We start from the raw sequence: 16,958 nt of genomic DNA on the forward strand, positions 1-16,958 counted from the left end.
GAACCTTAATGGACCCCAATTTCAGGCCCATAGACACTCCTGTTTGCAGGAAATGTAGGAATCGACCCAGTTGAATTTCCTCCGTCGGGCCTTACTGGCCTCGCACCACGCAACATATTTTCGCCAATTGCGGTGATAATGTTTTTGCGGTTACATCCTTCCTGGCTTTGATCAGGATAGGGATGACTTCATCCGGAATGCCTTTTTTTCCTTCAGGATCCGGCGTTCAACCGCCATGCCGTCAAACGCAGCCGCGGTAAGTCTTGGAACAGACAGGGTCCTTGCTGGAGCAGGTCCCTTCTTAGAGGTAGAGGCCACAGATCCTCCGTGAGCATCTCTTGAAGTTCCGGTTACCAAGTCCTTCTTGGCCAATCCGGAACCACGAATATAGTGCTTACTCCTCTCCATCTTATCAATCTCAGTACCTTGGGTATGAGAGGCAGAGGAGGGAACACATACCCTGACTGGTACACCCACGGTGTTACCAGAGCGTCTACGGCTTATTGCCTGAGGGTCCCTGGACCTGGCGCAATACCTGTCGAGTTTTTAATCATGTGGAAGACTTCTGGGTGAAGTCCCCACTCTCCCGGGTGGAGGTCGTGCTGAGGAAGTCTGCTTCCCAGTTGTCCACTCCCGGAATGAATACTGCTGACAGTGCTATCACATGATTTTCCGCCCAGCGAAGAATCCTTGCAGCTTCTGCCATTGCCCTCCTGCTTCTTGTGCCACCCTGTCTGTTTACGTGGGTGACTGCCGTGATGTTGTCCGACTGGATCAACACCGGCTGACCTTGAAGCAGAGGTCTTGCTAAGCTTAGAGCATTGTAAATGTCCCTTAGCTTCAGGATATTTATGTGAAGTGATGTCTCCAGGCTTGACCATAAGCCCTGGATATTCCTTCCCTGTGTGACTGCTCCCCAGCCTCGCAGGCTGGCATCCGTGGTCACCCGGACCCAGTCCTGAATGCCTAATCTGCGGCCCTCTAGAAGATGAGCACTCTGCAACCACCACAGGAGGGACACCCTTGTCCTTGGTGACAGGGTTATCCGCTGATGCATCTGAAGATGCGACCCGGACCATTTGTCCAGCAGGTCCCACTGGAAAGTTCTTGCGTGGAATCTGCCGAATGGGATTGCTTCGTAGGAAGCCACCATTTTACCCAGAACCCTTGTGCATTGATGCACTGAGACTTGGCTCGGTTTTAGGAGGTTCCTGACTAGCTCGGATAACTCCCTGGCTTTCTCCTCCGGGAGAAACACCTTTTTCTGGACTGTGTCCAGGATCATCCCTAGGAACAGAAGACACGTCGTCGGAACCAGGTGCGATTTTGGAATATTGAGAATCCAATCGTGCTGCCGCCACACTACCTGAGATAGTGCTACACCGACCTCCAACTGTTCCCTGGATCTTACCCTTATCAGGGAATTGTCCAAGTAAGGGATAACTAAAATTCACTTCCTTCGAAGGAATATCATCATTTCGGCCATTACCTTGGTAAAGACCCGGGGTGCCGTGTACCATCCATACGGCAGCGTCTGAACTGATAGTGACAGTTCTGTACCATAAACCTGAGGTACCCTTGGTGAGAAGGGTAAATTTTGACATGAAGGTAAGCACCCTTGATGTCCCGAGACATCATGTAGTCCCCTTCTTCCAGGTTCGCAATCACTGCTCTGAGTGACTCAATCTTGAATTTGAACCTCTGTACGTAAGTGTTCAAAGATTTTAGATTTAGAATCGGTCTCACCGAGCCGTCCGGCTTCGGTACCACAACAGTGTGGAATAATACCCCGTTCCTTGCAGGAGGGGTATCTTGATTATCACCTGCTGGGAATACAGCTTGTGAATGGCTTCCAAAACTGTCTCCCTGTCAGAAGGAGACATTGGTAAAGCCGACTTTAGGAAACGGCGAGGGGGAGACGTCTCGAATTCTAATTTGTACCCCTGAGATATCACCTGAAGGATCCAGGGGTCTACTTGCGAGTGAGCCCACTGCGCGCTGAAATTCATTGAGACGGGCCCCCCACCGTGCCTGATTCTGCTTGTAAAGCCCCAGCGTATACTGAGGGCTTGGCAGAGGCGGGAGAGGGTTTCTGTTCCTGGGAACTGGCTGATTTCTGCAGCCTTTTTCCTCTCCCTCTGTCACGGGGCAGAAATGAGGAACCTTTTGCCCGCTTGTCCACGAAAAGACTGCGCCTGATAATACGGCGTCTTCTCATGTTGAGAGGCGACCTGGGGTACAAACGTGGAATTCCCAGCTGTTGCCGTGGCCACCAGGTCTGAAAGACCGACCCCAAATAACTCCTCCCTTAATAAAGCAATACTTCCAAATGCCGTTTGGAATACGCATCACCTGACCACTGACGTGTCCATAACCCTCTACTGGTAGAAATGGACAACGCGCTTAGACTTGATGCCAGTCGGCAAATATTCCACTGTGCATCACGCATATATAGAAATGCATCTTTTAAATGCTCTATAGGCAAAAATATACTGTCCCTATCTAGGGTATCAATATTTTCAGTCAGGGAATCCGACCACGCCAACCCAGCACTGCACATCCAGGCTGAGGCGATTGCTGGTCGCAGTATAACACCAGTATGTGTGTAAATACCTTTTAGGATACCCTCCTGCTTTCTATCAGCAGGATCCTTAAGGGCGGCCATCTCAGGCGAAGGTAGAGCCCTTACAAGCTTGTGAGCGCTTTATCCACCCTAGGGGGTGTTTCCCAACGCACCCTAACCTCTGGCGGGAAAGGATATAATGCCAATAACATTTTAGAAATTATCATCAGTTACCATCGGGGGAAACCCACGCATCATCACACACCTCATTTAATTTCTCAGATTCAGGAAAACTACAGGTAGTTTTTCCTCACCGAACATAATACCCCTTTTTTGGTGGTACTCGTATTATCAGAAATGTGTAAAACATTTTTCATTGCCTCAATCATGTAACGTGTGGCCCTACTGGAAGTCACATTCGTCTCTTCACCGTCGACACTGGAGTCAGTATCCGTGTCGGCGTCTATATCTGCCATCTGAGGTAACGGGCGCTTTAGAGCCCCTGACGGCCTATGAGACGTCTGGACAGGCACAAGCTGAGTAGCCGGCTGTCTCATGTCAACCACTGTCTTTTATACAGAGCTGACACTGTCACGTAATTCCTTCCAACAGTTCATCCACTCAGGTGTCGATCCCCTAGGGGGTGACATTACTATTACAGGCAATCTGCTCCGTCTCCACATCATTTTTCTCCTCATACATGTCGACACAAAAGTACCGACATACAGCACACACACAGGGAATGCTCTGATAGAGGACAGGACCCCACTAGCCCTTTGGGGAGACAGAGGGAGAGTTTGCCAGCACACACCAGAGCGCTATATAAATACAGGGATAACCTTATATAAGTGTTTTTCCCCTTATAGCTGCTGTATAGTTAATACTGCGCCTAATTAGTGCCCCCCTCTCTTTTTTAACCCTTTCTGTAGTGTAGTGACTGCAGGGGAGAGCCAGGGAGCTTCCCTCCAACGGAGCTGTGAGGGAAAATGGCGCCAGTGTGCTGAGGAGATAGGCTCCGCCCCTTTTTCGCGGACTTTTCTCCTGCTTTTTTTATGGATTCTGGCAGGGGTTAAATGCATCCATATAGCCCAGGAGCTATATGTGATGCATTTTTTGCCATCCAAGGTGTTTTTATTGCGTCTCAGGGCGCCCCCCCCCCCCAGCGCCCTGCACCCTCAGTGACCGAAGTGTGAAGTGTGCTGAGAGCAATGGCGCAAAGCTGCAGTGCTGTGCGCTACCTTGTTGAAGACAGGACGTCTTCTGCCGCCGATTTTCCGGACCTCTTCTGCCTTCTGGCTCTGTAAGGGGGCCGGCGGCGCGGCTCTGGGACCCATCCAAGCTGGGCCTGTGATCGTCCCTCTGGAGCTAATGTCCAGTAGCCTAAGAAGCCCAATCCACTCTGCACGCAGGTGAGTTCGCTTCTTCTCCCCTTAGTCCCTCGATGCAGTGAGCCTGTTGCCAGCAGGTCTCACTGAAAATAAAAAACCTAAACTAAAACTTTCACTAAGAAGCTCAGGAGAGCCCCTAGTGTGCACCCTTCTCGTTCGGGCACAGAGATCTAACTGAGGCTTGGAGGAGGGTCATAGGGGGAGGAGCCAGTGCACACCAGATAGTCCTAAAGCTTTCTTTAGATGTGCCCAGTCTCCTGCGGAGCCGCTATTCCCCATGGTCCTTACGGAGTCCCCAGCATCCACTTAGGACGTTAGAGAAAAATTGATGATTAGCATTGTGTATATTGGTATTCTTATATTCATAACCATATGTGTTGACATTAAGATGTGGCTATACAGCACACAGCTAGTGCAGAACTGACAAACCTTTTTTCAACTATGCCTCAATGGGTCAGAGCTGTTTTGACGACACGAGGGGGACCTAACTAATATTAGGCAGGTGGTTTTGATGTTATAGCCGACTTCACTACATTGTGAGGTCAGAGTATAAAATTGTAATGCTACAGACATTTTGTGGGGCCATATAAAGATGATAACAGCAGCATAAAGAGTACTCAAGTATAATCCACAAGCAACAGACCAAACCACAGAAAAATAAATAAAAAAAAGACCCAAACTGTACAAAACCTTCTTAATTGTGTCAATGTCTGTAGCGTCTACGGTCACCATGTGTCTGCAACAATAAATATGTCATGTCTACTGGTTGATATAGATAGTCTGAATCATAAATTATCAACATGCTGTCCAAGACCACTATTCATAACAGCTGCCTGACTTAAAGCAGATAACTTGAAAACGTCTACATAGTACAAGGAAATCCTTAGAAGATATTGGGATCGGTTTTAGAACAACAGTTGACACAATCCAGGTACTCCGAGCTCCTTAGCACTGCTATATGGCAGATTTCTTGCACCTGCAGGCAAACACTATTCTGCCATCCAGGCTTGATGTTCACATCCACTTTTGGAGATACTCGCGTACCAACTCCAATGCGCATGCGCGGCTCGGACCCATCCATGCAGAGCACGTAATCAGAAGATCTGTAGTGCCGACAGTTGGGGCCATTCACATGTGAGCGTACAGTGATGATGCATGCCAGTTTAGGCATAGGTATACGTTTAATTTGCCAGCTGTCCGGATCCCAGCAGTCAGGATACAGGCGCTGGAATCCTGACAGCTGCAATGACGGCAGTCGGAATACCGGCACAACTGAACTTTTTCCACTTGTGGGAATAGAACCCGTGGACAGTGCAGCGAACCATCAAGCCCGCAAACAGACTCTTTGCACTCGCCCCGCTGTTGGCATACTGTCGGCCGGAATGCCCCTGTCGGTATATTGACGACCGGCATCTAGGCAGCCGGTAAATCATACTGAACCCCTTTACCCACTTGCCTGGCATGGTCGCATCAGATGCGACCATACCAGCAAATGTCTTATCTGACCTGGTCACACATGATGCAACCAGTCAGATAGAAATTGTTACCAGCTGCAGGGAAGAGAAACTTACCTCCGCTGCTGCTCTCAGAGGGACCGGAAGGTCCTTCTGCCTCCCTGCACCCCACCCCGGTGTTTGCCGTGCTGCAGACAATAGCAGGCGCTGGGGAAGTGTAAATGGACCTCCCCAAGCCCACCCTGTGTACTTGGTGGCTGTCCCGGCTTTCAAAATGAAAGCCGCGATATTTACGCTGGTCGCGATGTTCCGATGTTTTTTTGGGGGGGGCGCACAATTTTTTTCTCCAAATACAAAAACATTTTTTATTTTTTTTTACCTAAAATCACTTTGAATTAGGTTAAATACACATTCCACAACTAATGCACTCATAAAAAAATCCCGACATTTTGTGAGCGGCCTTTCAGAAAATAATTTGATAGTTAGGTGGCTAAACTGCAATCAAATCTTCACGGTAATAAGGTGAACTTAGCCTCTATTGTTGTTGTTCTTCAGGAAATTACTTCAAAACGTTATTCAGATGCCACGTACAAAATCCCTTTTTAATTTAATTATGACATTTGGTCACGAACTTGCCTGGGCAACGCCAGGTACTACAGCTAGTCGCTGCAAAAAAACAAAATACATCTCACATTTGATAACCTGGAGATATCATTTTTCTCAATGTGGGTGGCACAGAGCTGAACTTTAGAATACACTAGCAGGAAGGTTATATTGTTGATAATCATCAGGGATGCTGGATGGGGGGCAGACTTTCACAGAAATATGGCACCATGTACTGAGCAAACTAGAAATGTTTTCTGCAAACAAAGCTGCCCTGGTAAGAAAATAATGCAACTAGTATTCCCTACAACATTGTAAAAGTTTTTATTTTCACGGGTGTCCACTGTAACAGTGTTCTGTTGATATTCTGCGAGATGTAAGTTAATTTTTTCTCAAAACAAGGGGGTTTATTTACAAAGTGTTAGGTTGTAAAAGCCGATGCTTAGTTGCATGTTTATGCTCAATATTTAAAAGAGCAATGTTTTTACTAGTGGTGTCTTGCTAGTAACAGTATTATTCTTATAAATATCGGACATAAACACCCTCAGAAGCACCAGCTTTCCCCCCCCCCCAATAAATGTTTATTGATTTATAACAAGATAAAGAATACAGCATACATTTTGACTGGTAGTACAGGAAATTACAATCCAATGAACGAGAGCATTGACAAGTAGACAAACACTATAACCATAGATGAAAACTCAATGCCTAGATGAATACATCAGTACCTTCAGTCAAGCCAGACGTCACTTAGTAATAAAGTGTCTAAACAAGGCATTTCGTTACATAAAACATGAAAATAAAATAAAAAAGGACAGAGGCGAAGGCAGAAGAGAAGAAATAGAGAGTCAAAGAGAGGGAAGGGGGGACAAGGACAGTGTGGTCTTCCAATGTCCACTCGGACCAAAGAACAAAAATGTAATCACCTAAACTCCGGATAACAATGAGGTAAGTAGATTCTAGATATAAAAGTCAGTGTGAGGGGCTCACGAATCAAATCACTAGTGTTGGGTATGTCTGTGAGGATTTGAATTCCAACCAAGGGACCAAGTAGACGTGAATCTCCGATGGCCATCTGGTGTTACTCGCAATTCCTCCATGGACATATATCAGTCCATTCTGGCAACCCATTCCTTCACAGTGGGTGGTGTAGTAGATCACCAGCGAGTTAATAACTGCTTTAGCAGCGCTATTAAGAAACTTCAATAAAGAGTTTTTGTAGGTAGACAAAGGACATGTAATTAAGTTGAGAAGCCAGAAGGCTAGCTCGGAGGAAACCTCCGGACCCACAATCAGCCTCGAAATTGCGATAACTTTGTTCCAGAAGGGGCGAAGTATGCAACAGTCCCACCAAATATATATCGGGGATCCCGTTTCGTTGTTACATCTCCAGCACGTGTCCGGTACATCAGGAAACATTTTAGCCAGGGTTAGGGGGCACCTGTACCAAGAAGCACCAGCTTTTACAACCAGATGGTTTGTAAATAAACCACAAGGTAGCTAGAAGCTACATACTTGCCGATTTCCATGTGAAATATCATCTGTGGCACTGATGAATTACCAATCAATTCCACTTCACAAATTATCTTAACAGCTGCTGTGTATATAAATGAGCTGTGTGTTTTACTTTAGTGGTGTTAAAAGCCTCTCTCTGGAGAAAAAAAAAAAAAAAAAAGAAGAATAAGGAGGAGATTTATGGTAAGAACTTACCCTTGTTAAATCTCTTTCTGCGAGGTACACTGGATTCCAAAGGGAATAACATCGGGGTGTAGAGTAGAATCTTGATCCGAGGCACCAACAGGCTAAGAGCTTTGACTGTTCCCAAGATGATCAGTGCCGACTCCCCTATAACCCCGCCTCCGTGCACAGGAGCTCAGTTTCGTTAACCAGTCCAATGCAGCAGCAGGCAAGAGAGACGACAGCAGTTAGTAGCCGCGTACACCACATTCTCACGACAGGAGAAGGTATCAGCGACTAATGCCATACCAACCCAAAGAAGCTAAGTGCGTCAGGGTGGGCGCCCTGTGGAATCCAGTGTACCTCGCAGATAGAGATTTAACAAGGGTAATTTCTTACCAAAAATCTCCTTTTCTGCAGCGGGGTACACTGGTATTCCACAGAGAACAACATCGGGGATGTCCCAAAGCAGTTCCGTATGGGAGGGGACGCACTGTAGCGGGCACAAGAACTCTGCGTCCAAAGGAAGCATCCTGGGAGGCAGAAGTATCGAAGGCATAGAACCTTATGAACGTGTTCACTGAGGACCACGTAGCCGCCTTGCACAATTGCTCAAGGGTCGCACCACGGCAGGCCGCCCAAGAAGGTCCAACAGACAGAGGAGAATGGGCTTTGATGGTAGCAGGAGCTGGAAGGCCAGCCTGTACATAAGCATGTGCAATCACCATTCTAATCCATCTGGCCAAGGTCTGCTTGTTAGCAGGCCAGCCAAGTTTGTGAAAACCAAACAGTACAACGAGAGAATCAGACTTCCTAACGGAGACTGTCTTCTTCATATATATATATGGAGAGCCCGTACCACATCCAAAGACCGCTCTTTGGGGGATAAATCTGGAGAGAGACAAAGGCCGGAACCAAAATCTCCTGGTTAAGGTGGAAAGAAGACACCATCTTAGGAAGATAACCAGGGCGCGTTCGAAGAACCGCCCGGCCACAGTGAAAAGTCAGATGGGGGACCTACAAGACAAGGCACCCAAATCTGATACCCATCAAGCAGAGGCAATAGCCAGCAGAAACAAGACCTTGAGGGAAAGCCACTTAAGGTCCACAGATTCAAGAGGTTCAAACTGAGACTCTTGCAAAGCCTCTAGAACCACCGACAAATCCCAAGGAGCCACAGGTGGGACATAGGGAGGTTGAATCCGTAAATCCCCCCCAAGTGAAGGTATGAACATCAGGCAGAGTCGCAATTTTTCTCTGAAACCATACCGACAAGGCAGAAATATGAACCTTGAGGGAGGCCAGCCGAAGGACCAAGTCCAGGCCTTGTTGTAGACAGGCCAACAGTTTGGCCGTACTAAACTTGAAAACGTCATGATTGTTAGATGCGCACCAAGCAAAGTAAGAATTGCAGACCCTATGGTATATCAGAGCAGAAGCCGGCTTACAGGCCTTCAACATAGTTTGAATGACCGCCTTAGAAAATCCTTTGGCCCTCAGTACGGAAGCTTCTAGAGCCACGCCGTCAAAGCCAGTCGGGCCAAATCCTGGTAAACACAAGGGCCCTGAACGAGGAGGTCTGGTCGTTGCGGAAGCAGAAGACGACACTCTAGCGAGAGACCCTGCAGGTCTGAGAACCAATGCCGTCTGGGCCACGCTGGAGCTATTAGAAGAAGTATTCCTCCTTGCTTGAACTTCCTCACCACTCTGAGGGAACACGTGCAGCAGCCAAAAGTTCCATGGAATTGCCAGTGCATCCACGAACGCGGCTTGAGGATCCCTTGTTCTTGCTCCGAAGACCGGAACCTTGTGATTGTGTCGAGACGCCATCAGGTAGGCCCCACTTGTCCACTAGGAGTTGAAATACTTCTGGATGAAGGCTCCACTCTCCGGCGTGTACGTCACGACGACTGAGGAAGTCCGTTTCTCAGTTGAGGACCACCGGAATGAACACTGCAGATATGGCTGGCAGATGGCGTTCCGCCCATTGAAGAATCTTTGACACTTCCAACATTGCCATGCGGCTTCGAGTGCCGCCTTGATGATTTATGTACGCCACCGTGGTGGCGTTGTCTGACTGTACTTGAACAGGACTGTTTAGTACCAGATGCCGGGCCAGTTTCAGAGCATTGAACAATGCCCACAATTCCAGAATGTTTATCAGGAGGAGAGACTCCTCCCTGGTCCACCGACCCTGAAGAGAGTGTTGCTCCAACACCGCGCCCCAACCCCTCTGACTGGCATCCGTCGTCAGAAGGACCCTGTTGGAGATCCAGAAGGGACGACCCCTGCTCAATCGATGGTCCTGCAGCCACCAGGTCAGTGACAGAAGGACCTCCGGAGACCAGGAAATCATTTGAGACCTGATCCGGTGAGGCAGGCCGTCCCACTTGGCAAGAACCAGTTTCTGCAGAGGGCAGGAATTAAATAGAGCATACTCCACCATGTCGAAAGCGGACACCATCAGGCCTAGCACTTGCATCGCAGAGTGTATCGACACACGCAGACGAGAGAGGAAGCAACGTATCTTGTCCTGAAGCTTCAGGACTTTCTCCTGTGACAAAAACAACCTCTGGTTGTGTGTGTCCAACAACGCTCCCAGATGCACCATGCTCTGGGCAGGGACAAGGAATGATTTCTTCCAGTTGATGAGCCACCCGTGGGCTTGCAGAAACTAGACCGTCAGATCCAAATGACGGAGGAGAACTTCAGGGGAATTGGCCAGGATCAGCAGATCCTGCCGTATCTGGACGATCTGGATGCCCCGATGGCGGAGTGAAGCCGTCATAACTGCCATGACCTTGGTGAAAATTTGCGGAGACGTGGTCAGACCAAACGGTAAGGCCCAGAATTGGTAATGGAGATTGCCGATAGCAAACCGCAGCTATTGCTGATGTGATATGGCAATAGGGATATGCAGCTAAGCATCCTGTATATCCAGCGATACCATATAGTCCCCTGGTTCCAAAGCCAGGACAATAGAGCGAAGGGTCTCCATACGAAACTTGGAGACCCTCACAAACTTGTTCAGAGATTTGAGGTTGAGAATGGGCCGGGAGGAACCATTCGGTTTGGGGACTAGTAACAGTGTTGAATAGTACCCCCTGCCCCTCTGATCCAGAGGCACTGGTACTACCACTCCGGTGTCCAGGAGGGATTGTACCACTAAACGGAGAGTTGTTGCCTTCACCTGATCCGAAGGGATGTCCGTCAGGCAACAGCGAGGAGGGGGACGTGTCTTGAAGGATATAACATATCCGTGAGTGAAGACTTCCCGCACCCAAGCGTCTGAAGTGGTATTCAACCATACCCTGGGTGAAATGTAGAAATCGGCCTCCCACCCTAAGATCCCCCAGGGGGAGGCCCGCCCCGTCATGCCGCAGGATTGTCAGATTTGGAAGCCGGCTGACGGGCAGCCCAAGCACATTTAGGCTTGGGGGTTTTGGAAGTGCGAGACTGTTTCAGGTACGCCTGACCCTTTGCTTTTCCCCAGAAGGCGAAAGGAACGAAAGGAAGTACTCTTAGCCTTCGGGGCCGAAGGAGTAGTACTAGGTAGACACGCAGTTTTAGCAGACGCCAAGTCAGCGACAATCTTGTTGAGATCCTCACCAAAGAGGATGTCTTCTTTAAACGGGAGCACCTCCAGGGTTTTCTTAAAGTCCAAGTCCACCGACCAGGACCGCAACCAGAGAATACAGCGAGCCAAAATGGATGTCGTAGCAGCCTTGGCCGCCAGAACACCTGCATCTGAAGTTGCTTCTTTAATGTAATGAGATGCCGTGACAATATAAGAGAGACTTTGTCTGGCATGTTCAGAAAAATTGGACGGAAACTCAATTTCCTGAGCCCATGCCTCAATAGCTTCAGCAGCCCAAGTAGCCACAATGGTGGGCCTATGCGCAGCCCTGGCGAGGGTATATAGATAGCTTTTAAGCAGCCCTCCAAAACGTTTATCCATCGGCTCGAGAGAAGTGACAGGCAAAGCAGATGACACCACCAGCTGAGCGATTTGCAAATCTACCGGCGGTGGAGTTTCCCAATTGTTACTCAATTCTGCCGCAAGGGTCTAGCATCTTCTTGTGCGGGGTGAATTTCTTTCCTGGTTTCTCCCAGGATTCCTGAAATATGTCAACCAAGTGGTCAGAATGAGGTAAAACCAATTTAGTAACCTTCTGACGTTTGAACCTGTCCGGTTTCTTAGATGTAGTAGCAGGCTCCGGATCAACATCAATCTGAAGAATGAGCCGGTTAGCCTCTAATAGATCAGGAACATCCACCTGTGAAACAAATTCCCCATCAGAAACGTCATGATCAGAGTCTGTGGGGTCAGCATACACGCCATCTTCATTGGAAGAGGTATCCGGAACATGCGTGGATTGAGAGGAAGTAACAGCCCGCATATAGGACTTTTTAGGTTTAGTCTTAGGCGGGCGAGGGTCAGGAATACGTTTATCCAAAGAGTTATTCAATTGCTGTAACTGAGTGGACAGAGCATCTGTCCATGGCGGATTAACCGCAGGGACCATATAAGGCTGATAAGGCACAGGAGGTCCCATAGGGGGCGCAAGTCTAGTTACCAGCGTAGTCAGTAAATTAGAAAAGGAAGCCCCCATTGTTACAAACTGACTGGGGGGTACAGAACCCCCAAAACCTGAACCCTCCGCAGTCATATCCTCAAATGCATCTGGGACATCATAACCGTGCACAGCGGAATCAGCCTCAGACCCATCGCCCCCTGTAGCTGACATGATATGAAAGCGCAAACTACGGGTGACACAGTACAATATCAGCAGATAAAATACCTAACACAAACTCCCTGTGCAGTGTGAAAGCACAGACAGAGGATTTCTGAGGTAAAATGTGACTGAAAAACAGAGAAAAATACAAAATACGTATATCCTATGAAATACCTATATTATCTAATAACCCTGACGCACAGAGCTTCCTCAGGTTACAGAATATAGGGATAGCAGTAGGAGTGAGATACACGGAGTAAAGATCACCCAGCAGCTATATGCACACACACACACACACACACACACACACACAGTCACATGTACAATGCAGGAATTATGACAAACAATAAAACTGCACTGGACTAGCAATACTATTACTGAGTACAGCTATGTATATAAACAGATATATCAATGCACAGTAAAAACTGGATGAATATCACAGGGTACTTGTACTAAACAACCTGAAGTATGCACTTGTTCTTAACTAACACTGTCTAAACGACATGTAGAATACTTAAGTGTCCTGTAAATGCACAGCGCTGATGATGCAGGCGGCTTTACAGAGGAGGCATCACCCAGCAGTCCCAGAATTAGCGCAGCTGTGTATAATGGCGCCCAAACGCTGACAGGGAGTGAGGAAGACAGAGAGATGCAGCTCCAAGGCAGGAACATTTACTCTAAATGGCGCCCAGGGGCTGGGGAAAGGGCTACAGGCTAGAGCCTTATCCCCTTGCTGGACTTCACCACCGAGTGCTGCGGGCCTTTAATAAAATGGATTATAGCATAATCCGACCCGTGCCCTTGCCCTGGTGGTCTAGTGGGGTCCCTGTATTGCCACAGTGTCCACGCCAGCACACGCGACCCACCTCTTAATGGCCGCAACAGATCGCGATTTCCAGCAGGTCCCGCCTGGGGCACCCTCTTTCCTCCTCCCTGAGTGCGGCCACGTGATCCCGGAGAACTTCGGTTAGTGTGTGCGCCCTGGGTGAAGAATCGGAGCCTCTGCTGTAAGTACCCGGCAACCAGGGACACGGGAGTATACAGCGCCACTGTGGGAGGTGATGGAGCTGCAGCAGGAGATATCAGAATGATATCTAGCACCAGAGTGCCTCTGCTGCAGCCCTTGAAGTCTTCTACCTTCTTTAAAATAGCTCTTCTTAGGGCTGCTGGAGCAGCCGTGCCTGTTAGCTGCCTGCACTGCAGGCACCAACTTACAAACTGAGCTCCTGTGCACGGAGGCGGGGTTATAGAGGAGGTGGCGCTGAGCATCTTGGGAACAGTCAAAGATTTTAGCCTGTTAATGTCTCGGATCAAGATCCTACTCTTCACCCCGATGTTATTCTCTGTGGAATACCAGTGTACCCCGCTGCAGAAAAAATGCTTTTTTTCAGCAGATTGTTCACCAGAATGAGGGCAAGTTTACAATAAAAAAACAACAAAAAAAAACAAACAAAACCAAACCAAACCAAAAAACAAACAAACAAACAAACAAACAAACAAACAAACAAACACACACACCTTTGAAGCACTGAACAGTGCTTTGTTCAAATGAACAATGGGCCTAATTCAGACCTGATCGTAGCGGAGCAGTTTCACAGACATGCGGGGGGACACCCAGCACAGGGCTAGTCCGCCCCGCATGTCTGGCCCTACCCCCGCCGCACAGGTACAAATGCATCGCACAGCGCCCCCAAAACGGCGGCCAATCGCACAGCAGTGATCAGGTCTGAATTAGCCCCAGTGTTCATTCAATCCCATCTGGCAATCTTGTGCACAAACTCTTCAAACTTGGTTACACATGACAGAAACCTTAAGGTATAGTATTGCTTATACTGCAATATAATGTACATAACGGGCGGCATTCAATCGTTTTTTAAGGTGCGATAATTAATGGGCGCCCATTGTTGCAATTCAATTGTTTTGGGAGCCATTTAGTTACCGTGCTGATCACACAATTAGTCAGTATGAGCTGAATTGTGATTGCAGCTGCTAATGGGCATCTGATTGTTGCAAAATTTGATAGCTCTGATAAAAGCCAATTAGTTTAGATGCGTTTAAAAACAATTACACTCCACCCAAAGTACATGAGCCTAGCTTACAGATGAATTATTCTAAAATGAGTTATGCTACTAAATGTAATAGTCAATGGAGTTCCGAAGGTTCGGGACTTTCATACGAGTCTGTCCATTTTTTTTAAAGCAGCAATCATTTACTGTATATGGCAAGACCGGGTTGGGTTTGCCTTGTAAATACTGCTTTCAAAAAAATGGGCAGACTCACACGAAAGTCCTGCACCTCCGGAACTCAGAGGTTATTACATTTAGCAGATGATGTGTATTCCGGGATGTAGTTATGTGACCGGCGCTCTCAACACCTCCACCTACATCCCGCCCCCTCACTATCCAGATGGTCAGCATGCCAACCAGCAGGGACTATTGCCACTCATGGGTCCACGTCCCCCATAGAGTAGGAATAGAACTTGTGACGACCGCAGGTTGCCACCGAACCCACAGGGGCTTGTTGCGCTCGCCCCCTCTTGCCGGGATACCGGAGGAGGTAAGCTAACCGCCGGTCACGCATACCCAACCCGTGTATTCCATATTGTAGACATAGCATATATAATAATGTTCACAAAACTTGATGTTAATGTTACTAGAAAATACAGATAGAAAAAGGGATATAAAAATAAGCTTGGTCATTAGATGATTAAAACACTGCAAATCTCTATTAAAACTGTCTGACGAATAAAATGCTTTTAGATCTTTTAAGATATATTTATAGAAAATACTGAATTTAAATGGGATGTCCACTTTTATTCAGCTTTAATTACCATTCTTCAACCATTTAAATATCAGACTGGTGCAAGTCTCCACGCTTGGGACCCTGCTATTTACATTCGTTGGGTCCAGCTGAGCAGGCACACCAGGCAAAGATCATGGGAACTCCTGTACAGTCCCATTAAAACTATCGGATACAGTGTATTCTGAATGAATGCACCTGATTGGGTGGTTGCCGCAATTTATCCAGTTACCTTGTGTTCCAAAATCAGAGGAGGATATAATTTGGTTTACAATCATTTACCAGACATGTTCTATGCTAAGAGACACACACACACACACACACACACACACACACACACAGTACTGTTGCCATACTGTGTTTGTATTTTATACAAATACACCAAAGCATAGCCAGACTGCCGTATTCTTACAATGGACCAAACAGCTTACTAGTAAATACTAACTCTAAAAGGCAAACTCTGTTGAAGTGGGACTAAAACACTATACAGACCTGAAGATGCACAAAACAACTTGCCAGTCAGTGCCAAAGTAAAATACTGTATATAAATACAGAGCACATTAAAATATGCTAGATATAAAAAGGTGAAGTCTCATAAGATAAAAAGCAATATCCAAACATAGCCACCATGGTAACCATCAAATGAAAAACAAAACAGTAGGTAACAGCCAATTCATGTAAACGAGGATCAAACAAATGTCACAGGTACAAAAAAAAGCATCTGCGTATTAATAACACAAGAGAAAGCAGAGACTAAATTAGATAGACATAGTAAAGACAGTTAGGAGATACTAAGGGGGGGGTATTTATCAAAGTGTGGAGAAAAACAATCAAGAGAGATAAAGTACCAATCAGATTACGGTCATTTTTCAAACACAGCCTGTAAAAATGTAAGGCAGATGGTTAGCTAGTACTTTATCACTCACAATTTTATCTCTCTCCAAGCTTTGATAAATAACCCACATGTTCAACTACAGTGAAGAGGTACACCATACAGCCAAATCTTATGTTAAACATAAGTTGCAGGAGCAGTTTGCTCCTTAGGAGACATGGAAGGGTGTTAGCAGGACAGCGGACACACAGGAGCCAAGCAGTTAAATGTCTCTGCTACCCTCTCCCAAAAGTACCTGTGTTTCACCACTCTCCTGATTGTCATTTTCTGAATCTTCCTCTTCCTACAAAAACAAAAATGTACATGGTTTAAGGAATGGGCTATCAGAGTCCACATATGAAGCCAGAGGTTTGCCGCATCAGAGAGAGGCTGTGGTGACAGCACACAGTTATGGATATACAGGTGAAACTCAGAAAATTAGAATATCATGCAAAAGTTCATTTATTTCAACAACTCAACTTGAAAGGTGAAACGAATATCTTATACAGATTCATTACATGCAAAGTGAGATATTTCAAGCCTTTATTTGTTGTAATTTTGATGACTGTGCCTTATAGCTTAAGAAAACCCCAAATCCAAAAATCTCAGAAAATTTGATTTTTACCTAAAAATCAATTAAAAAGGATTTTAAATACAGAAATTTCAGCCCTCTGGAAAAGTATAATCATGAATATGTACTCAGTACTTGGTTTGGACCCCTTTTGCATGAATTACTGCCTCAATGCGGCGTGGGATGGATTCTATCAGCCTGTGACACTGCTGATGTGTTATGGAAGACCAGGAGGCTTCATTAGCAGCCTCAGATCTTCTGCATTGTTCGGTCTCATGTCTCTCATCTTTCTCTCG

General features: G+C 46.9%; 1 protein-coding gene across 3 annotated transcripts in view; it reads right to left on the bottom strand.

Annotated features, from left to right (window-relative positions):
• Window positions 1-16,958, bottom strand: part of SAP30BP (SAP30 binding protein) — a 111,241-nt gene that overhangs the window by 76,881 nt on the left and 17,402 nt on the right. For 2 of the 3 annotated variants that reach the window (XM_063960608.1, XM_063960606.1), the window contains exon 3: window positions 16,348-16,395. The exons of the other annotated variant lie outside the window; for it this stretch is intronic. In XM_063960608.1, coding sequence (XP_063816678.1) covers window positions 16,348-16,395 — 48 coding nt within the window. The remainder of the gene's footprint in view (window positions 1-16,347; window positions 16,396-16,958) is intronic. 3 annotated transcript variants of the gene reach the window in all.

This window comes from Pseudophryne corroboree, chromosome 3 (assembly GCF_028390025.1).
Source record: "Pseudophryne corroboree isolate aPseCor3 chromosome 3, aPseCor3.hap2, whole genome shotgun sequence".
Lineage (NCBI taxonomy): Eukaryota > Metazoa > Chordata > Amphibia > Anura > Myobatrachidae > Pseudophryne > Pseudophryne corroboree.